Source organism: Phocoena sinus, chromosome 9 (genome assembly GCF_008692025.1).
Source record: "Phocoena sinus isolate mPhoSin1 chromosome 9, mPhoSin1.pri, whole genome shotgun sequence".
NCBI classification, from domain to species: Eukaryota; Metazoa; Chordata; class Mammalia; order Artiodactyla; family Phocoenidae; genus Phocoena; species Phocoena sinus.
The window spans coordinates 25,062,234-25,085,968 of NC_045771.1; the positions used below are offsets into that span (position 1 = coordinate 25,062,234).

The window sequence follows — 23,735 nt, forward strand, 5'->3', positions numbered from 1 at the left end:
GAACTTAACACTTTGCGAGTTACATTGTTAGGTTGCGTGATTGTTCACAATTTTATGCCCAGTTGGTGTTACAAAATCCATGAGATTTAAAATGAATATTTATTATTTGGTATTAAAATGAAGGAATGACTTATGGATCCAATCCCTTTTCTTTCTTTCACCCCTTGGATCCCAAATTCTGTGAAAACCAGGGTGTGGTCTCTCATCCCCCATGCCTGGTGCAGTGCTGGCAGGAGACTTTGTCCCCATTGTTGCTGTTTGCTTCACCGTGGTCTCCTGTGAGTGTTGAGTAGGGGCCTCGTCTTTCACATAGTCTAAAGGGAGGCCGCCCATCCGTTGTTGGAAAAGAAATCACTGCGAATCTTTTCTGGAGAACTATGACATACAGATTAATTTCCAGTGCCTCAGTGTGCAACATATATTAAAAGCGTAGATGTATTCAGATCACAGATTATTGAAATCTGTGATTTATCCCCCACTTAGGACTCATCAAGTTTCAATTCCGGATGGATTAGCTAAAATTTGGCCAAGGAGTTCCTTCATATCTCCTCATATCTTCCTGAAACCACCTCTGCCAAGGCTTCAAAGCCTGACTGGAAGGGTTTGGATGATGACAGCCTCTGGTATATTTCTCATTTCCGCCTCCTTCTCTTGTGAAGTATGATTGAGTACCTACCAAAGCTCCCATAAGTTCATGTGCCTGATAGAACACTAGGGTCACCTACACCAATGCCCTTAGCTGCACATACCCACCTCTGGGTGCCCGTGTGCTCCCCTCTACTCCACAGCCACTTTGCCCATAGAGCTTCATTCCCTTGTGGTCCTTGAAATACTCAAATAAGATTACCTGGGTGACAATTATATCCTTATGTGAGAGAACTCATTTTCTTTAACATAACAACAAACATTATTTTAAATCGCAAATAGTGTCCAGATAAAGTGTCAGTTGTGGTTTTGTTTAAATGATAGGTCTTTTATGCCATTGAAAACAGTTACTGATATATCTTTGGAGTTTGGGTAGGAAACACCTATGGACAGGTTAGCTTTAACTGAGATGAAATCTGGTGCTTTAAACTCTGGCACCGTGGGTTGTCATGTTGTTTGTATTAATTATTATTTTTGTCATTATGCATTGTTGTCCGGGTTTTGGTCCCAAGAAGATTAAACAAGTGTCTGCGATGCCACCAAAAAGCAAACAAACAAAACCCCCAATTAGATAAGGTAATACAGGTCTAGGTGTAAACATGCAGAAACATTTTTAAGAGAAACCCAGTTACAGGAGAGGCTTCTCTTAACAGATAGAAAGCCATCTTTCAGCTCTTTTTTCTCTTCCCACTTTATGACTATAAAAGGCAGTGCCCCAAGCACACACTTTAACTGAGTGATTTCCTATATAGTGCAACCAGGCTTAACAAAAACAGCAATCACACAGTCACACACCTCAGTCCTCCCACTTTTGAATCTAGAAATTGAATTCCTCTTCAAACTCTTGCAGAACTATACATATTCTTTCAGTACATCCAAACACATCAAATAATCCATCAATTCTGGTTCTTTTTTTTTTTTTCTTGGAGATATTCTGGAGTCTTCCATCTTCCTGCTCTAACCTGGACTGGGTGATCTCTAGACGAGTTCCATCCTGTTAACTCTGACCTCACTTTATCATCACTTGGAGAAATCCCTTTACCTTCCCTGTGTTGGATTACCTGTTACCTGGATTCGGAGTCTTCTCCTTGTTTCCTTCCGGGTTTGGATGGTGTACATCCTTCAGAGGCTTCCTAAAAAGGGTGCATGGAAGGCAAATCGTGTTTTGAGATTTCTGCATCTCCAAAATAGACTTTATTTTACTCATACATTTGATTTATAGTTTGGTGGTTATGTTTGTCTGGAATAAAACTCATCTTTTCTCATCATTTTGAACGTGTTGCTCTGTTTTCTTCTGACCAGCAGTTCTGCCGTTCAGGATCCAGAAGCCATTCTGAGCCCTAACCCTTTTTCTATAATCTGTTTTCACTCTCAAGTGATTTTAAAATCTTGTGTGAATGTTCCTTCGTGTGGGTCTTTCCCTTCCTCATCCTTCTCTTTTCTTTTTGCTAGAAATTTGACAGGTGTTTTCAAGTCAAAAACTCGTGTTCTTCAGTTCTCAGAAATATTCTTTTATTTCTTTGGTAATGGCCTCTCTATTTCTTTTTGAGACTTCAGAGTTTGCATGTTGAACCTCCTGGATACATTCCCTAATTTCATGACGATTTTTCATTTGTTTTACTTTCTGAAATATTCCCTTGACTTTCTCTTATGTTTTATCTATTGAGATATTTCCATCTCACTTATCTTTTTTAATATCCAGGAGCTCTTTCTTGTTCTCCGAATGCTCCTGTGTTTATAGCCTCCTGTTCTTGTTGTGTGGACAGAATGTCTTCTCTCTGAGGTTATTAATATTCTTGAAGTCATCTTCTGCTTCTGTCTTGTTTCTGTGTCCGCTGAGTTCTTCTCCTCTGTTTGGTGTGACATTAAGAATGTGGTCCTGGTGCTGTTTGGAAGCTTGCGACTTGTGGGTCAGGTTCCCTGACTGTGGCTTTACTTTAAAATGAGCAAGTAGACATGATTATCTAATTGGGAGACATCCATCAATGAGTATCAGTATGGTGTCACCCTTTGGCCAGTTTCTCCCGAGAAGACTCTTCCAGTTTCCTGCCTGGAAGATGAAAGTTAGGCAGCTGGAGTCTGGGTGCTAAGCAGGGAAGGGGGACCAGGACCAGGGGGATCCCCATTCAGCATATAGGCTTTCACTTTATAGAAACCTGCTCAGTCCTTGCTGGGTCTGGTGTCCTTGAGTTCATCCTCTACAGTGACCCTCTGATCTTCTGTGCAGAGGGTCTGTAGTTGGAGGAAGACACACAGATTTTCACCCAGTTCTGTTTTCACCCCCACCTGTGGAGTCTCTGGCGCCTCCCCTCCTAGAGCCTTCCCGGTGTTGGGTGGAGTGGCTGCTTTGTTTCTCTTAGTATCGTCTGCATCCCCATGCCCTGAGGGCCTTCCTTTCAGTTTTTTTTTTTTCTGCCTGGCAAGTCAGTTATGACTTGATCATCATCTGCTTTTCAGCTTTCGAAACATTGATGACATTTCTTTCCTGTTTTCTCCATTTGATACTCAACTCCATTTGATACTCAGTTGGATATTTGAAGGAAGTGGAGATAAATGAATGTGTTCTCGTTTCCATGCTTAACCAGACTCCAGGCCACACAGCAGTTCTTTTTGCTGCTCTGTCCTGTTAGTGAATCTTAGGGAACAGCGGGACAGGTAGACTTGGAAGGGTGCTGCATCAGGTGACCTGTCACCATATTCTGGTTTTTGAAGGGGGAGAGGGGGCAGTAAGAGAGGAGGAAAGAAAAAGAAGAAAAGGAAAGTGGAGTAGGATAAAGAAATGAGAGGGAAATTAAAAGATGAGAGGAGAAGGGAGGCTTATGGAATAGTGAAATGAAAGCTATTAATGGACAAATCTGCATGGATGTCTCCATCATGACTATGCTGAACCCCCTGTCTCATTTCCTTTTCAGTCAACTGAGAAGGAATGAGAGTGCTTCGACAAACTGGTCTCCAGACCCAAAGCACCTGACTGAGACCCTAATACCCTCATAAAAATTAGTTTTTAAGCTACCCAGGCTTTATAATTTTGAATTGAATAAGTTTTCTTATGTCTCTTCTAGTTCTTCTCCTGTAGGCTTTTAAACAAGTGATTTATTGTATTTTACATGATGTTCTTTCTATTTCCATATTAGAACTTACTTACATAATTCACAGTACTCATGGGAGGTAGTATATGTAGTATATTCATAGAAACACAAAATGCTGAAATTCAAAGGAATCTTTAGGTCGTCCCATCAAGCACCCTTCTTTTTACAAATGATGAAACTGATAGCCAGAGAGGGTCCTACAGAGGGGACATGGGCATGATCCAATGTAGGAATGAGAAAATTATATCATGGCTTGAGTGAACTTGTTAGAATGGTAAAGCCAGTACGTCTGTCATACTATTCATATTTCAGGAATTTTTTCCCACAAGCCAAACTGCTTTTTATTTTATAGAGATTCACTTGCTATAGTATATTGTTAAGATATAATGCATTTGTAAAGAGAATGAGTTTTATCTGGGAGTCACGGCATGAATGGAAATTGTAGAAATTATACCGTAGAAATTTATGAGGTAACAAATGGTTATCCTTTTGTCATTTGCAGTTCTGATCTGCAGTTTTCATTTTTGTGCTTGAATGATGTTAGGATTGTTGAAAGCTTAATGTTCTTTTCTAAGAACCCCCTTAGATAAATGATGTAATTTAATGCAAAATGTTATAACATACCTGCTCTGTTCCTATAACACCGCAGGTATAGACGTTTCTTGGTTTCAGTGAAAGAATGTTTGATAGTGAATCTCTAAATGATTCAGATTTTGCCTTGGCTTGTGCATTCACAGTTTGCAATAATAGGAATAAACTTTTAAAAAACTATTCTTGCAAGTTCTGACGTGTTTTAACATTGAAATAAACAAAGCCGTGTATAAACTGTTTGATTAGTTGTGATTAAAATGCATTGAACCCAACTAAAATCCTTGGTTCTTAGAACTGATGCTTTGTTCTAACCCTTTCAAATGGCCATTTTAATGGTTATTTAAATTTTTTTCTCTGTATTCCTTCCACTTCAAGATGTGTGGTCTGTTTCTTATTGTGGAAAAGTAAAATTAAATCCCCCTTGTACATAAACGCAAGGTATTTATTACATCGTATTTAAATTATTAATGACAATCACAATTTCACTGGAAATACTGGATATATCTGATGACTGGTAGTTTCCATTAGAAATAGACTTTGCTGGTTTCTGGCTAGCTAAATCAATCATAAGCTTACTTCCGCAATGTTTTCTGACTTTGTTGATCCTGGTGTGTCTGAACGTACCATACAGCTACTTTTTACGCTTCTTTGACCATGTATTCCTACGGTCACTGGCAGGAGCTGGTGAATCTTATTCATAGTTAACTAGATTCTGTTTTCTTGGTCCCATACCCCTAGGCTACCCTGCATTGTAGCATTTCTCACATGAAATTGTAATACTGTTTACATATTGTGTTATTTATTGTGAGTGCCTCAAGACCAGGGACTGTGGCTTCTTTACTCATTTTTGTATCTCCAGATTTCAACAGAGCACTCAGCATATAGTAAGCACACAGTGAATGCTCTGCGAGTGTTGGTGGGCATGCCTGGGTTCACGTAGAGAAGAAGCCTGCAGGACACTCTTTTGAGAGGATGTTAATGAATGAGACTTTTGTCCAACCTGAACCAGAACAAAATCCATTTTCCTAAGTTATTCGGTCTTGATGGTATAAAACTTTGGAGTTCGCATTTTGGTCATACCACCTTACCTGTTGATGCTGTTTAATTATTTATATTGAGGAGTTTTAATGATCCAGGGGACAATTATGAGAGATAGTAGCAAAGTACAATGAATATACTTGGCTACTAGGATAAGGGTCACAAGGTCTGCACTTGACTCCTTCCTAGCTATGTGACCTCGGGGACAGTTTCCCCAAGTTTATGATGTTTACCCTACATATTCAGTAGCACTGAGATATTATGAGGGTGAAATGAGATATTAAAGCATGGTGAACTAGTATTCAATACACTATTATTATTTTTATTATTTTCTATTTGTTCTAAACGGGTTTTTAGTTAAGGAAAAAGTAATAGAGTTAATTTCTTTTGTGTATGGGGAGTCTTGCATCTCGAGTTACTAACTGCCTTCTATTTTGAGTAAAATCTAGTCTAAAATTTATTTTAACAAGAGTCCTTAAACTCCTACCATGCAATAGCAAAAGCTCAAGTGGCTCAATTTAAAAATGGTCAAAAACACTATATTGTAAATAAACTATACTTTAATAAAATTTAAAAATAAATAAATAAGAATGGTCAAAGGACTTAGGTATTTCTCCCAAGAAAACATACAAGTGGCCACTATGTATATGAAAAGTTACTCAATATCACTAATCATCAGGGAAATTCAAATCAAAACTACAATGAGATATCACTTTGCACACGTTAAGATGACAATTATCAAACAAACAACAAAATATAACAACTGTTGTCAAGGATGTGGAGAAAATGGAGCCCTTATACACTGTTAGTGGGAATGTAAAGTGGTGCAACCACTATGGCAAATAGTAGAGCTTCCTCAAAAAAATTAAAAAGAGGACTACCATATAATCCAGCAATCTCATGACTGGGTACTTAACGAAAAGAATTGAAACAGGATCTGGAAGAGTTATCGGCATTCCTGTGTTCTTTGAAGCATTATTCACGATAGGCAAGATATGGAAGCAACCCGAATGTCTATTGACAGATGAATGGATAAAGAAAATGTGGAATACACATAAAATGGAATATTATTCAGCCTTAACAAAGAAGGAAATCCTACTATTTGAGACAACATGGACAGACCTGGAGGATGTTATACTAAGTAAAATATGCCAGTCTCAGAAGAACAGATGCTGTGTGGTTCTACTTCTGTGAGGAGTCTGAAGTAGTCAAACCATAGAAGCAGAGAGAATGGTGGTTACCAGGGGCTGGGAGGAAGGGGAAATGGGAAGTTGTTATTCAATGGGGGTAAAGTTCCAGTTATGCAAGAGGAATAAGGTCTAGAGAGCTGCTGTACAAAGTAGTGCCTATAGTTAACAGCATGGTATTCACTTAAAATTCTGTTAAGAGGATAGATCTCATGTTAAGTGTTCTTAACACACACACACACACACACACACACACACACACACACACACACAACGGGGACATGAGACACAAGGAAACTTGGAAATGATGGATATGTTTGTTACCTTGATTGTGATGATAGTATCATAGGTGTATGCATATGTCCAGAGTCATCAAATTGTATGCATTAAACATATGTAGTTCTTTTTGATATATCAATTACACTTCAGTAAAACTGTTAAAAATTTTTTAAAAAAGAGTTCTTTAACTAACTGTACAATGGCTTGCTATCAAAAACATGTCATTTTACTCTCCTCTCTTTTTAGTTCTGTTTGAATCCAAAGAGTTAAATACATAATTATATTTTTAACTTTTGTATGCCTCAAACACATAGATCAAATCTTGCCATGGAAAATTATTGTGAACTGCCTATAGAAATACTACAAGTACTTGCATTTGCTTGAAAGGTGGAGTTTTTAAATGCTTTTGGTGCTTTATTTTTGTTCTCTGAAGTCCACTTCTTAGCTTAGTCACTGTTGTACGTCGGTTGTGGTGCAAGCCTTGCTCTGAAGAGTTATATAGCTAAAACAATAATGATCTTTCAGCTATTAGTTCCTTCTTCTTTAAATCAAGAATGTCAGCCCCCTTTGAGTATCTGTTAAAATGCTGCACTGAAAGCCAATATATAGCAGAATTCAGGTAATGCTGGTAAGTAGACGAAGATATTACTTGTGTAGAAGAATGTTCGTAGTTTGCAGGCTCTGATAGCTGCTGCTGAGATACTATTGAGAGTGTCCTATTTGCAGAAGGTATTTGGAAATGACTTTATGTTACATACATATATAACGTAGATGCAGAGATGCTTAGCCTTACCTGAGTGATGGTATTTTTAATACATGGATATGCTTAGTATCTCTTTATTAGATCATTCTACTACATCATGAAGTAAGAATTTCTTGTTTATTCACTTATTTATCACACATCCAATGAATGCCCACTGGTATCAGGCTTCAGAAGACCCTGGGGATTTACTGAGATGTGAGCTCTGTGAAGTCAGAGACCTTCTCTACATTATTCACTCCTGTATACTCTGTGTCTAAAAAGTATCTGACCTGTAACAGTGCTCAATAAATATTTGTTGAATGATTGAAGAAGGGCAGATGCCATGATTGTCTACTCTCCCCCTCACTAATTTAATTGGCATGATTCTGTAATGAATTCCTCATCTGTAACTGAATTACTAATTTCTCATCCGTAACTGTAATGAGCTTAATCCTAAGTCCAGTACTGTGTTTTTCCTAATCCAGAAGGGTAAGAAATTTAACCAGTGCTCCCTTTGATTCTAGTCGTCATTGGCATGATGGTTTTTCCAAGCAATGGGCTAGAAAATATGAAATTTCTCTTTTCTTAGAGAGTTTATTCATATTGAGCATTTGAGCATTTACAGGGAGTTAGTTTTATCTTTCAAAACCTTCCTGTCGTACTTTTGGCCCCAGTATCTGGGAATCCTCTTTGAACTAGCAAACAAAACAAGACAAAACAAAAAAACAGACAAAACAAAATAAAAATCCCCAAACACTCCAAAAATAGTACTCAGAAAATAATTCATGTAAATACAAATGCACACAACACAGTAGTAAAATTTATTTAAACCTCATTAAGTTCTCCTTCTCCAAATGTTCCTAACTCCACATTTGCTGTTTTGACCCTAAAGAGAATGGATTTTTTGCCCAGCTCCAAAGATACTTCTGGTGTGGATGGTCTGCCCTCTAGTCTCTCCTCTCTCTACTCTTGTTCTTTTCCCTCTTCTATTTCTTCCCCCAAGTCATGTCATTTCCCTTCTCACCCTCTCCCCAACCCCCTTCTTCTTCTTCTTCTTCTTCCTCATCCTTTCTTTTCCTGAATTTTTCCCATCTACTGTACCCATGTCTCCTTAGACATTTCCAGTTTTCAAGAGGGGGAAGAGGCAACACATTAGACGTCTAGTTCTTGTGGTGATGGGCACAAGTTTCCCTTCTAACGTAGAACCTTTTGTACTTAGCATCCCCGTTGACTGGACTTGCTAGTAAGAGTTGTTATTCTGTGTACATTTGGGGAATGAAATTTGAGGAGTCTAGAATTAATGTTATAGGTAAGTATTGCTTGGTGAAAGTGAGTGACTGTTTCTGTTTGGGGTTTGTCAATTTTTATTTTAAACAATTTACAATGAACGTGTTTTCTGAGGAAACAAATTAATCTGTTGAGTGATTAATCTTTTCACAATAACCCATTTGGAAGATACTAGCATCCTCTTAATCTTTAGATTGAGGGACAGAGGCACAGAGAAGTCACACAACTTACCCAGCATCACAGCTAGTCAGAGAAGGGCCAGGATTTGGAGCTGGGAAGTGTAGCCCCAGAGACAACGTTCATAACCATACCGCTCTGTGCCTCTGAGTGGATCTGTGATGAAATGAGGGCATGTTAGAAAGCCTAGCATGTAGGAAACTGACCCTGTGAACCTGTTCCAGCCCAGTCTGCCTTCCAAGCACGAGCATCTCTGAGTCACATGGAGACTGGCAGGAAAGGGGCTCTCTGAGCCAGTCCTCTCCCTACTGGATTGTCCCTATTGCCACTCTTAGGGGACAAAGAGGGGAGTAGCAAGGCACTCATGCCCCTTCTGTACCAGGACTTTCATTCCCTCATTTCATTGCTTTTCAGTCTCTTTAAGGGTGACTTGGCATTTGATAGAGGAAAAAGCATAACAGGTTTGGTGGTGGTGGTGGTGGGGGGATGAGCACAGATTTAAGTGCAGTTTTGCTCTTTTAATGCATGTTGTTCAAGATAACACTTTTACTTCGCTGCGAAGTGTGAGATAAATCTCTTTCACAAAGAGCACTTGAAGCTGACAAAGAGACAAACTTTCATCATACTGTATACTTGGCTGCTAAGTCCCAGTTGTACACCACATAAGGAGGTGAAAGTACTGTTACAAAAGGCGTGATTACACTTGTTCAAACCTTAGAACAAATTTTACTGAACTATCACTAAAGGACCAATTACATTAGGGCCAAATTGTCATTTTACTTATGTCTCCAGAAAGGTGGAAAGAAATGACGTCAAGAGTAGTTAGGTTGCTTCCATGTCCTGGCTATTGTAAATAGAGCTGCAGTGAACATCGTGGTACATGACTCTTTTTGAATTATGGTTTTCTCAGGGTCTGTGCCCAGTAGTGGGATTGCTGGGCTGTCTGGTAGTTCTATTTTTAGTCTCTTAAGGAACCTCCATACTGTTCTCCACCAACACTGCAAGAGGGTTCCCTTTTCTCCACACCCTCTCCAGCATTTGTTGTAAAGCAATTATGCTGCAATAAAGATGTTAAAAAAAAAAAAAAGAAAAGAGTAGGGCATAGAGTTGTGATATTTTGACGTATAATAAGAAATAGTATTTGGTCTTTATCCAGTTTTTGGCACAGAGCTCCTAAAATCCTTGGAATTTCCTAAGTGATGAGAGTGAAAAAGGTGTCTTTTGTTATGTTAATGGATGACTTTGGGAAAGCCTGTAGGTAACCTAAGGTTGGGGCTGGTTGTCAGGAAGACCAACCACAGGATTAGAGGGTTAGAACTTTCAGTCTCACCCCCCAACCTGCAGGGAGGGGAGAGGGGCTGGAAATTGAGTTCAACCACCAATGGCCATTTCAATCATGCCTATGTAATGAAGCCTCCATCAAAACTGGAAAGGATGGGGTTTGGAGAGCTTCAGCGTTGGTGAACACTTGGAGATTCAGAGAGAGCATGGAAGCTCTGTGCCCTTTCCCCATGCCTTGCCCTGTACATCTCTTATTTGGCTGTTCCTGAGTTATATTCTTTTATAATAAACCAGTGATCTAGTAAGTACAATGTTTCTCTGAGTTCTGTTAGCCTCTCTAGCAAATTAATTGAACCCAAGGAGGAGATTTTGGGAACCTCTGATCTGTAACCAGTTGGTCAGAAGCACAGGTAACAAGCAGAGCTTGTGACTGACATCTGAAGTGGGGCGGGGGCTGGGTGGACAGTCTTGTAGGACTTGAACCCTTAACCTGTGGAATCTGACAATATCCAGGTAGATAGTATCAGAAATGAGTTGAATCGTAGGGCACCCAGTTTTTGTCAGAGGATTGCCTGGTGATGGTGGGGAAATTCCTCACTCCCTAAGAATTGGAATTGGGATCCCGGCACTTTGAAGAGTTAACATGTTTCTATTGTCTTTACGAGAGAAACAAAAAAACTGGTTATTTGGTTTTGCTCGTTGCTATTATTTGCAAGTGCATTCATAAGAAATAATTTAATAATAGTTGACTATATCACATTCTTATTAGGGTCAATTATAAATAATCTCTTATGGTTAACCAACAATTTTGACCAATCACTTTTTTACCAATAACCTTAACCATTGATAAAATGGTAACTTTGTTTATGTATCAAAACCATTCTGTCATGCAGATCTAACAAGCTATATAACCAGAGACTCGATTTGATTTACTTAGAACTTGACAGAAATTGTGAACCAACTTGAGACACTGGTCAATTGGGCAAGTGATGGAAAAGATGATGGAAAAAGGCTAGTCTTGGAGTAAGATCTGACTTTGAACCTGGGTTCCAATCTCTTGCCAGCTGTTGACACCCCTTGTTTCTCAGTTTCCTCATCAGAAGTGTGGTGATAACGCCAATCTTAGAGCGCTTTCGGTACGACTAGGGAGGTAAGAGTGAATGAGACTGGGAAGGAGTGATCACGTGTGTTGTAGAGTGAATGTAAAATGTTCCGTTCAACAAATGATCTTTTAATTATTGCTAAATAATCAAAAGAAAAACATTGGCACAAATGAGGAAGTCAGACAGAAGATTCTAGAAAACAACCAATTATAAATTCCTCCGTACAATATTCCTAAGTGCTAAGCTTTCAGAATTATTTCTTGCAGAACTGGGGACAGCTGTAGAATAAGAAAGTTAGTGTTCCTTGAATTGCACACAATCAGTACTCTTCCAGAGTGAGGTATGAAGAAATAGATGCAGTAGACATGTGCTTTGATGGAGAGCAGCTCCTCTTCCTTCTCCCACCCCAGGAGTCTAAATCAAGTCAGAGAGCCTCTTTAAAAATTGAAACAACATGTAATGAGTATTGTAGGAAAGCACGTCTTTGATAAATCCTGAATGTTTGACTCAATTTCATTGGTACTTTACCTCAACTCTAACAGTATATAACGACCTCTTCTTATGAAGTCATTGGACTATTTGGTGGGGGGCGGGGGGGACTTGTCATTTATTATTGCAGTTGGTTTGATCTTCTGCTATTATTTTTTAGCAGTCCATCATTTTACATTCTTATCTGGCTTTTCTTATGTGTACATCTTGTCATTCAATTATAGGACTTTGGTGGACAGAATGGGAGACAGCATGTCCGTAGCTCCGGAAATGTAGTAGACGATATGTGCTTTTATGAGGGCTTATGAATGTAGCTTCTTGACTGATGTGAAGATAGAAATTGTGAATGAGTTTCAAGGCTAAGAAAAAAATCCGAATCTTCTAACTGCAATTACTTGAGAGTAACACACTCCACAATTTAATAAAATATCCGTAAGGCACCAAACAGCACAATGCCGTGTGGTGCAGGATCTTCATAAGGATTTGCTCAGCTGAAAAAAATTAATTGTGCAGTCCCTCTTTCCAGGAAAATACCGATTGACCAGGCTGACAAATAAAAGGTGAGGTAAAGGAATAAAAACATATGAATAGACTATGTAAAATTCCGACCCAACTCAGCTTCTTACAAACAAAAATGTTCACTAGATCTGCAGTAAATGAATACATCAATGGATTCAGACTAAACCATTTGTCTGGATTGCATTGCCTGTTTGCCTCATCTGAAATAGTCATAATAAAATTTTTCTGGCCTTCATTTCTTCTGGCTATGGAGTCAGGATTAATCTCAGAATGATATTTTGGATATGACATGTCTTTAATAGGATCCTTAAGTAATCAGAGGAATTTTCTTAAAAGAGCAGTCATATTTTGGAACAGCTATTGTTCCCCAGAGAGTGTTACAGTTTGGGTCCTGCACTTCTGTGGTTACCTAATGCTTCCACTCACCACAGTTTTTTGTTTGTTTGTTTGATTTTTAAACACATTATGCATAGTCTTCAACTTAAGACTTTGTCCCCAAAGTTTTCTCCTCAAAATGTGTAATCACTTTTGTCCAGTCTCTTTCACTAGCTAGCTCCCTTCCCCAAGCTGGTGGGTTTTCTGAGAGCTCTGTCACTCACCTCTTCCTGTGGTTGATTTCAATATTCTCTTTGAGTGATCTCTTCGTTCCCAACACTTCCAGCTTCTTACTGTATCTGCATCAGGCAACATTGTGATTACAACTCCCTTCTCTCTCCTTAGCTCCAGACTCACTTTTTCTCAGTTTGATGTTCCATGGGTACTTTGAAAACAACTCATCCTAAACCAAAATCATTCTTTCCTCCTCCCCAAACCTGTTCACCCTCCTGTGTTTCCTACTTGTTTAATAGTGTCATCACACAAACGGATCACCAAGGCCAAAACCTTAGAGTCAGGCTTACTGGTTTCTCACTACCTCACTACTTAGATCCAATCAGTACAACCTAAATATATACAATTTTTATTTGTCATTCATGTCTCAATAAAGGTGGGAAAAATATTACAAAGCCCTACTGATTCTAACTCAAGTTCTTACAGGTCCACCTGCCCCTCCTCAGTACCAGCAGCATTACCCTAGTCATCATTTCCCATTGCCTGTTCTGATAACCTCCTAACTGGGCTCATGGCCTCCTATTCTTTTCACTCCAGGTTGCCCTCTTACATAATTCAATGGTCCTCATTCATTTTTCTCCCATGAAATGCGGCGGTCATAGACAAGACGTGTTCCTATGGGCTACTAAATGTCAGGCACTTTAATTACACATAATCTTCTGCATGCTCTGCATGCCATGCGTGATTTGGCCCCCAAATTACCTCTCACTTTTGTCTCACACTTCTCTCCCCTTCACTCATGAACTCCACTGGCTCTTTCCTGCACTTTCCCATGTGATGCTCTCGCATTCTCTCTTCTTTCTGACCTTAACCAAGTGATACCAACTTTAGGGACACTTTTCCCAAACGTTCCTCAATCTAAATTAAATGTCCTTGCTCTTCCCCATAGGACTTGCCATAACTTATATACTTATTTTGCGGGTTTGTTTTGCATTAAGCCTGTTTTGCCCATAACATCTCTATACTCTGTGAAGGCAAGGGCCGTGTCTGTTTTATTCACCATTGTAAATCCATATGCCCCACATGGTATCTGACAGTTAGTGGGCACGCCATAAATATTTACTGAAGGAATGAATCAATCATCACAACTATTCATGGCATATCTAACTACAGGCTCTGCCTGTGGATTATGGGCAGTTCCCACCCCTGAAGAGCATAGTGTAGGGTTAGTGAGGGTATTTCTATTGCAGGGATAATTTTGGCAGTGCTCTAACTTATACAAAAAATAACCTTCAGTACTCTAGCACTGTTAATCATACAGTATGTTAATTTAACATACTGTTAATTAACAGTATGTTAAATCTGATCACAACAGGCTGGACACCCATTGTCTGGCTACCACGTGGTTCTTCTTTGTTTGCCTACTTGAGATTTCTTCCTAAAGCATACAGCTCATCGTGTAATTCTCCTGCTCATGAACTTTCAGTGGGTTCCCATCCTTTTCAAGATAAAATCCAAATTATTTGGCGTGTATAACAAAGTCATTGTCAAGCTGGACCTGTCCATTCTTTCCAACCTCAGCCCCAGCCAGTCTCAACCATAGGTCACGGTCAAGCAAGGTTCTTTCATACCTTGGCTTCTACCAGAAATGTCCCATTTTTGTCCCTATGTTTATGTATATTTGCCATTTAAAATCCAGCTCTCTCAAGCACTTGAGTTACTCCTTCCTCTGTGCTCCCAAAGTGTGGTATACTCTCTCCATTCTAAAATTTATTACATGTTCCATGATAGTTTATTGGAATGCCCCTCTCCCAGACTAGCTGGTAACTGCTGGATTAGACTACGCATTCCCAGTGTCCAGCCCAATGCATAGCATATAACGGCATCCAGTAATGTTTGGGTGACTGAATGCATTGTCAACTGTTTAGAAGAAAACATGCCTTTGCCTACTGAAGCAGTGCTATAAATAAATGATGATTTTCTTGTCAAGCGACTCAAAAAGCCTGCTTAAACCATAATGCAGTTGAAACAGCTTGCTAATATTGCTTTTTCTCCTAGTGTTAGAATACGCTATAACTGTACCACCGCAACGAAGGAAACCTCCTTCTCCTCCTAGCCCAGCCCATCGGCAGGGGGCAGAGGTCTTTTCTAAACTTTTCTTTTTGGCTTCTCGTTGCTTTAAAAGGAGAGGCCAAAAGAAGAGTTCTTTTCTTTTTCCGTGTGAGTGGGATGGGATTTCTGCCGTTTTGATTTTCATGGTGGAGGTATATGTCAACTGAGGGTTTGTGTCTTTGAAACTTGGCTAGTGTCTCAGTCTTGAAGACCGCTTGTCTCGTAACATACTGTGGTGCTGCATAAGAATCTTGCTGCAATACTGTGAGCTCAAAAAAGGAAATGAACCTTAAAGGAAGTCTACTAATAAATAAAATTAGCGAAAGGACCTTCCTTCCTCACAGGTGGTCTCACCTATAAGACATACTCATACCTTTTATTAATCCAGACTCTTATCCTTGGACTTAGGTTAAATGAATTAAAAGAGCCTTCTTTCCACTCTTTCTCTCTTGTCCCACATTTTGTACACTTTGGTTTTTTTAAAGACATCCACAAAAATAATGTTTAAACTTGGAAAAAAACTCTGATGTATGATTAAGTTATTGATGTCATTTATTTGATACCTATAATGCAAAAAAGTGATTGCTTTTGATAGGTGAGAATGACAGATATTTTGAGAAACAATATCCTTTACTGAGTCACGTGTTTTTATAAAGTAGCTAACCTCATTAAGTGTGTTAAGTAAATGTCTTTTCCTAATCACTTTCTCTGTTTCTTTTTTTTTTTAAATAGGTGGTGTTTGCATTGCTCAATCACAGAAAATCCCACGTGAACCAAGACCTGGAGAATTTGAAAAAATAATCAAGCGTCTGCTAGAAACACCTAATGCTCGGGCAGTGATTATGTTTGCTAATGAAGATGACATCAGGTGCTGATTGCTTTTCTTCCTCACGTAGGATCAGATTTGCAGCCCGCATCCTTTTTCTGACATATTTCATGTTCAATGTAAAATCTTGTGAGATTTCATAGGAATTGCAGCATTCTCATGCAATTACAGACTGCCTTCTGCTACACAGAGACAACAGCCTTCTAGTTTCTCAGTCCAATCTGTTTATCAAGTAAAGACTGGGGACTGAAAGAAATGAGACAAGTAACGATGATAAACAGAATGATGGGAATGAGGTTAAGGATAAGGCTAATTATCAGCTGCTGGAGTTAAAGTCTCCAATATATTCCCTTTAGGAGATGCTAAGACTCAGGCAGTTAGAATGATTGACTGGTTGTTTAATGGTGACCTACTGAGTGTTTATGACTTGATGTAGCTGGTCTTGTAACATTCACAAGTGTAGAGTTTCTTGGTAAATGTGGTATGTTTTATTTCTTTTTATTCCAATAGGAGGATATTGGAAGCAGCGAAAAAATTAAACCAAAGTGGGCATTTTCTCTGGATTGGCTCAGATAGTTGGGGATCCAAAATAGCACCTGTTTATCAGCAGGAGGAGATTGCAGAAGGAGCTGTGACAATTTTGCCCAAAAGAGCATCAATTGATGGTAAGGATGCACTGTAGAGAATTTCCTTCATTCCAACTGAATCTAAACTCAAAAGCAAAATCAGGGTATCGGCGTACGATGAGATGAATCCATTATTAATGACTCGATAGAATTTTTAGGGCTGATGGCAGAATGGTCAAGCCAGTAACTATTTAACTTAACATATTGTGTATATATATATATTTTTTTATTAGAAAAGAGCACCCACTAGGTATTTTTTTAGAGGGCACTGCTCTTGGCCTTGGATATCTCCGTGATGTTAGTAGTTGCCCTCTAAGTTTGCATATTTCCATGGGTGTATACAATGGTTATAGCATTGTTGGAAGGAGAGTGCTTGCTTTATAGCAAGTGAAGACATGATGCTGGCCTGGCTCTATGGGTAAATAAATGCAACAGCAAAGATGTGGAGCATCTCTGAAAGGCAGTCTGTCTCCCAAATATCTTTTCCAATGATCTCGACGGTGATTGAAATTCCTACCTTTGCCATTATCCTTGGGAATAAGGCACTATTTCCAGGTGGTCTCCCTTCAGTGAGTTGGTTACCTGAGCAGAATGACACTAGCCCATTACCCATGACTCCAGAAGATTACATTAGTAGTGATTAGTTTATTGAATTAGCTGAAAATGGAACATGCAGGACAGATAAACCTTGAGGCAAGTAGAAGCACGGAAGCCTGGAACACTGACTCGTGCTAGGGGAGAGAGAGGAGAATGAGAAAAGTCTGAGTTGGTTTTGAATATTCAGCATGAGGTCACTGCTTGCTGCCGCTGGGAGACACAGAGGAGAGACAGGTGGTGCGGATGCCACCCAACAGGCTTACCTGCTGTGTACATCCCTAGAGTCAGGTGCCTGAACGGTGAATGGTGGGAGTGGAGATATTGTCCACTGATCCCCATTGACTCTTGCCACAAGGGAAGCCTTAATGCTGGGTTATTGGCTGCCCTCCCCCATCTGTTATACATATTTTTTCATGCAATGCTCACAACGTAATATAATATCTATTCAAAAGCTCTGATGGTATTTGGTTTTGATTTTGGACAAATATTAAAATCATACCTTTCTTCTTTAAAATAGGGTTCGATCGATACTTTAGAAGCCGAACTCTTGCCAATAATCGAAGAAATGTATGGTTTGCGGAATTCTGGGAGGAGAATTTTGGATGCAAGTTAGGATCGCATGGAAAAAGGAACAGTCACGTAAAGAAATGCACAGGTAGCCACTTAAATGTTTTCCTTGGTGTATTCGTTTTATCATTATCTGAGAAATGAAGTTTTTCTATGTGGATAATGATGACGGTATCTTCTACTTCCTCACGTCTCTTGTTGTAGTTTCTCAGCGGGGCTGAGCTTACATTGATCGTTCAACAGACTTAGGTGTGCTCATTGGTTCTTACAGTCAACAGACAAGTATGTACTGAACATGTGGCATGTGTCCAACACTGGGATATTTTAATTCTATTTAAAAAAACATTTATTGGGTGCCTACTTTAGGCAAAGTACTTTATTAGGTTTGGTGGGATACTTACAAATAAGCAAGACATGATTTTGCTCGCCAGGAGCTCAAAATGTAGTGAGGATGACAGATCATAACAAATTGCTCTAAGATAGTGTTTTTCAACTATTTCAGTCCATGTCCCCCATATCCTGCACAGCTCTATCAGCTATGATTTTTTTTTTGATGCTCTACTTTCTACATCTTGTGCTGAAAAATAATAGTGATATTAAATGTGCATTTTTTGAGTGTTAGAATGAAACTTTTTATTTGCAGAAACATGATTATGTACGTAGAAACATCTATGGAGTTTTAAAAGTGACTTAGAACTAAGTAGTACATTTAGTGAGATCAATTCAAGATACAAGGTCAATATAAACATCCTTTTAATCCATTTATACATATATATATTAGAAACTAACACATAGAAAATGAAATATGTACAGCATGATTAAAAAGAACATAAAAAGTTAGGGGTAATTTTAACAAAGATGCATAAGTCTTCTACACTAAAATCTTCTACACTGAATGAGCATCTTATAACCAGACACCCCTCCCTTGCTTACCCCCTGGCCCGGACATTTTGATATGACCTCCTTGCCCGTGATTCACTTCCTTTGGAAATAGCTGTTCAAATAAGAGATGTCATCTGATAAGTGCTAGAGCAGCCATATAAATGGAGCAAGGATGGGGATGTGAAAATAGGGGCCCCCCTGTGGAGGATGTGACTTCCAGGAGCTGGGGTAAGTGAAGTGAGACAAAGTTCCTGCTCACAGGGCTTACATCTGAGTGTGAAAAGACAGACACTAAATACGTAAACGTATAAAGGAGCAGAGACTTCCAGGTGCCTCGGAGAAATGCAACAGAGTAAATGTGAGAAGAGTGACCAGGTGGTCTCGGGAGGGATGGTGGCAGTTACTGTAGATCGTTTGGTCAGGATGCTTTGCCAAGGAGGTGCCATTTGAGACCAGACCTGAATGGCCGGTGTCGTCAGCCATGTGAAGATATGAGGGCAGCCCATTCTAGGATCCAGGGCAAGCCTCTTTGGTTCAAGGTACAGATACAAAACGGTCAAGGAGGCCGGAGTGAGTGAGAGTGAAGATAGGGAGTGAGAGGGGAAGTGAGGAAAGAAGGGAATAAAGAGACAGGCCAGCTCATGCAGGGCCTTGGACTTCTTCCTAGAAGCTCCAGAGCTGAGGAGTTGGGGCTTTATCCTACCTGTAGGGTAGAATTACATGAGGCTTTTCATTTAAGGCACTGCTCAGATACCTGTTTCAAAAAGATTCCTCTGGCAGAAGGGTAGGGAGGGTTGGAGATCAGGGGAGAGAAAGGAGAAAGGTCAGTCAGGGCCCATCCAGTAGCCCCTGTAGTGGGCAGTCACAGCTTAAATGAGACGTGCTAGTTAGGGGTGGAACACAGAGGGCAGAGATCGTAGTAGGTAGTATTTACAGTACACAGTGAGTGATTAATGCAGGGGAGATGGTGGTAAGTGATGGAGGTTCTGAATGTTAAATCTTTGACAACTCTCTCTACGTCTAGGAGAATTACTTAACAGAAAGGACAGCATGGATGGTAGATGTGGAGGGACGACCTTGAATTTGGTTCTAAGCTCGCCTCATGGAACTCCCCAGCAGGTGGCAGCGTAAGGTCTGGCACCCCACATTGTGTGCTGCACTAAAAATACAGAGTAGGGAGTGGCAGGTGGAGACCTGGAAGTTAAAGACGAGGACAGAGAGGCAGTTGCCGAAGGAAATTGTGCAGATATGATGGATGACAGCTTGAGCCTCTAGGGGATGAGCCAGAAGAGGAAATGAGCATCGCGGTTGGGGAAGGAGATGAACTGGGAGTCAGGAGAGAAGATGGGGTGCGCGCAGGTGGAGACTCAGATTGAGAGGGCTGGAGATAGAGTGCGCATAGAAGAAGTAGAGGAAAGAATGCTTTTCAAAGAAGTTTGATAGAGAAAGAAAGTAGATATGGTGGGAGAGCTTGAGAAAGAAGCAGGGTTGCAGAAGTTTCTTTAAGAGAGGGCACATTTAAGCTTTTTTTTTGTGTGTGGTACGTGGGCCTCTCACTGTTGTGGCCTCTCCTGCTGCGGAGCACAGGCTCCGGACGCGCAGGCTCAGCGGCCATGGCTCACGGGCCCAGCCGCTCCGTGGCATGTGGGAGCTTCCCAGACTGGAGCACGAACCCGTGTCCCCTGCATCGGCAGGTGGACTCTCAACCACTGCACCACCAGGGAAACCCTAAGCATGTTTTCAGATAAACGTAGCAGTCAGAAGAACTATCAAGAGAAAGCAAAGTTAAACGTGGAGTAGGATCTTGACAGAAACTTTAGGGAGAGGCTTAGGAGGGAGGTGTTACCTTTCAATCATGTGATTTAATTGGGAAAAAGAGATACACATACACGTACATAAGCAGAGAGCAAAACAATCCTACGATTAAGTGTTAAATTTGGACATAGATATTGAGGAAGTTCAGAAAATGTATGACTGTAAGTTCAAGTAAAATTCAAAGCTTCATGGAGGAGGCGAGTGTTTGATAACAAGAAAGATTTGAGAAAGCATCCGAAATGAGGGCAAGGATGGGTCAGCAGAGAGTGGCATGGAGGTGTGTGAAGAACAGTGCAGAGGTTCAGCTTATTGGAGAGGAGCTTGCATGTCAATGAATAATGGGATATAAAGAGCAGCCAGTTTATAGAAAGGTTTGAAAGGAGAAGTTATACACAGAGTACCTGATGTGTTTCTCATTCAGGTATATTTTACAAGGTGCTTAGTTTTTGTGTGTGTTTTTTTTAATGTTTTGTTTTTAATTTATTTAATTAATTAATTTATTTATTTTGGCTGCATTAGGTCTTCGTTGCTGCGTGCGGGCTTTCTCTAGTTGTGGCGAGCGGAAGCTACTCTTCGTTGCGGTGTGCAGGCTTCTCATTGCGGTGGCTTCTCTTGTTGCGGAGCATGGGCTCTAGGAGTGCGGGCTTCAGTAGCTGTGGCACACAGGCTTGGTAGTTGTGGCTTGGGGGCTCTAGAGCGCAGGCTCAGTAGTTGTGGCACACGGGCTTAGTTGCTCACGGCATGTGGGATCTTCCCGCACCAGGGCTTGAACACATGTCCCCTGCATTGGCAGGCAGATTCTTAACCACTGCGCCACCAGGGAAGCCCCAAGGTGCTTAGTTTTGAATTCTGAATGTTATTGTTTGATCATCCACATGTTTAGATCATATTAATGAAAATTTACCAGTTAGTGAAATGAATGAATTCCATTCTTTATATATATTTGTATATATGATATATATGTACATATATACTATATATATGATAAAATTAGCAATTAATCACATAACTCTTTAACATGCTGTTTTCAGAATCATCAGTTTCTCTAAACTCATATTTTCCAAAAAATTTTGATGTCTACAGATGTTCTTTTAGCATTTGTTGATGGTGTATAAGGAATACTTATTTCAGGCATACTGAACTGGGTTGCTGTATAATCCAGACTTGGTGGCATGTCTGCTTCATATTCCTTTGATTTATTTGGGTGTTGCTAAAATTGTAACAATCTGCCCAATTAGAACTATTTCTAGTGCAATGAAAATGGTGTTTACTCCAAGTGCTAGGGCAAATGCACCCTTATGGAATGGGGTCAGTAAACAGATTTTCATGCAAATTCCATTGTGAGTGATACTAAAATAACTTGTCCCTGGGTAGAAAATCAATAAAGAATGCAATATTCTAACTTATTTTTTTGGGAAACAGTAACACATGAATGTTTCCAGATGGTGAGAGAAGATATTTGTACCCCAAATTGCCATCAGCACCCAGTTTTTGTCTCTATTTCTGGGAAGCAAAGAAGATGGTCAGCACGCTAGTGGTCAAAGAGGAAATGTACGTAATGTACGTAAGAGGAAAAGCCTACAGGATATTCATGAGTAGAGGTGTCCAGGGTTTGAACATTATTTATATTTCCAATTTGCCCAATTCCACCTAATTCAGAAATGAATGTGTACAGTTGTGTGTGTTTCAGAATCTAGCCTTACAAGGTTTACATCTTAGCCATTCACAATGAGTCCAAAAGTTAGAGAACTCTGAAAGTGGGATATCCACAGGTCCTTTCTGCGGCATTTAGAGCATCCTTTGTGGGTTATGTTTTGAGTCAAATTTTACATTAGGCGATGGTAATCTGTAAACATAATTGCATCCGTTGGGGGCAATACTGGCAATGTGTTTACGTGGATAAGAGAGTGCTTCCAGCAGGCTAGAACTTCTGTCTTATCAATTTTCGGGAGATAGAATGTCTTCAAGCAGTGAGGAGCATCCTCTTCCTAAAATTAACTTGGTACCGTTTTTCTGAGATGATCTCCCCCCCTAGAATCTCAAGAAAGCTTTCAAAAAGATGTGATATTACTGTTAACTTTGATATGCTGGCCGAATTCCAAAGTGAAGTAATTCCTGCCATCCACTTAGCTATTTATGTAGTTATTATTGCTTCTGAGAGCTGCTGAGTTCTGAAAGCTACTACTACTTAATCCTACTTAAAATTCCCTTTGTCTTTCTCAAAAAGGAAGAAAGATTCTTTTATACTTGTTGTCATTGTTGATGGGTGTTATTTCATAGACATTTATCTGACCTCTTCTCTTTTCCTCCCTCCCTGTCTTCTCCCAGACTTAATGCCTTTCTCCTCCTCTCGACCCAAACACCCACACCCTCCCTTGAGGAATGTGGGTCTAACTCTGCTCTCCTTGTTTTGGCGCATTTTTTTTTTTTTTTTTTTTTTTTTGGTACGCGGGCCTCTCACTGTTGTGGCCTCTCCCGCTGTGGAGCACAGGCTCCGGACACGCAGGCTCAGCGGCCATGGCTCAGGGGCCCAGCTGCTCCACGGCATGTGGGATCTTCCCGGACCGGGGCACGAACCCGCGTCCCCTGCATCGGCAGGCGGACTCTCAACCACTGCGCCACCAGGGAAACCGATGGTGCATTTTTTTCACCCACCTATTCTCCCACTCACACCTCTGCCTGAACTCCTCTTCCGCTGCTCCCCTTCAACATCTCGTTTTTTCTTTTCCCCGCTTTTCCTCTGATCAGTCCCTTACCTGACATTGTTTTGTCCAGCAAGACCCTCACTGACAGTAGAGAGTTTTTCTTTGGAGGTCTCCACTGAATTTTGTAATGGCCGTCATTCTGATTTCCTGTCTTTCCTAGTGAGGCCTGTTAGTGAATATTGCAGGGAAACTTGAGCACGTGCAGAGCAACTGCTAATCAAAGGCTGTCTCTCTCTTGGGTTGCACTGTGTCTTCGCCTTCATTTCTCCGTCATGAATTGTAAATAGCTCCGCCCTTACCAAAACAACATTCTCTGACCAACCCTCAAAATCCGGTCGGTATAGCATCTTAAAACATTTTGCCTCATTCAACAATTTGTTCATTCGTTCATTCATTCTTCATTCACTTATTTATTCATTTTGGATAGCCAGCCTCGTGCCAGAGATTGCTAGAGACACAGACAAAGAGCAGATCACCTTTGCCTTCAAGTTGCTCACACAGACATATACACCATCTTAATGAATTTGAAGTGCTTTCCTTGTCTCGTGGGTTTGAATTCTCAGCCAGGAGGTTGGGGCACTGTTGCTTAGCTTGTGTACGGCTGACACTCAGACGCTAAATGGTGGTGA

General features: G+C 40.3%; 1 protein-coding gene across 5 annotated transcripts in view; it reads left to right on the top strand.

Annotated features, from left to right (window-relative positions):
- The window catches only part of GRM8 (glutamate metabotropic receptor 8), a 767,368-nt gene that overhangs the window by 318,092 nt on the left and 425,541 nt on the right, over window positions 1–23,735 (top strand). For all 5 annotated transcript variants that reach the window (XM_032644030.1, XM_032644028.1, XM_032644033.1 and 2 more), the window contains 3 exons: window positions 15,821–15,956; window positions 16,425–16,579; window positions 17,655–17,792. In XM_032644030.1, coding sequence (XP_032499921.1) covers window positions 15,821–15,956; window positions 16,425–16,579; window positions 17,655–17,792 — 429 coding nt within the window. The remainder of the gene's footprint in view (window positions 1–15,820; window positions 15,957–16,424; window positions 16,580–17,654; window positions 17,793–23,735) is intronic.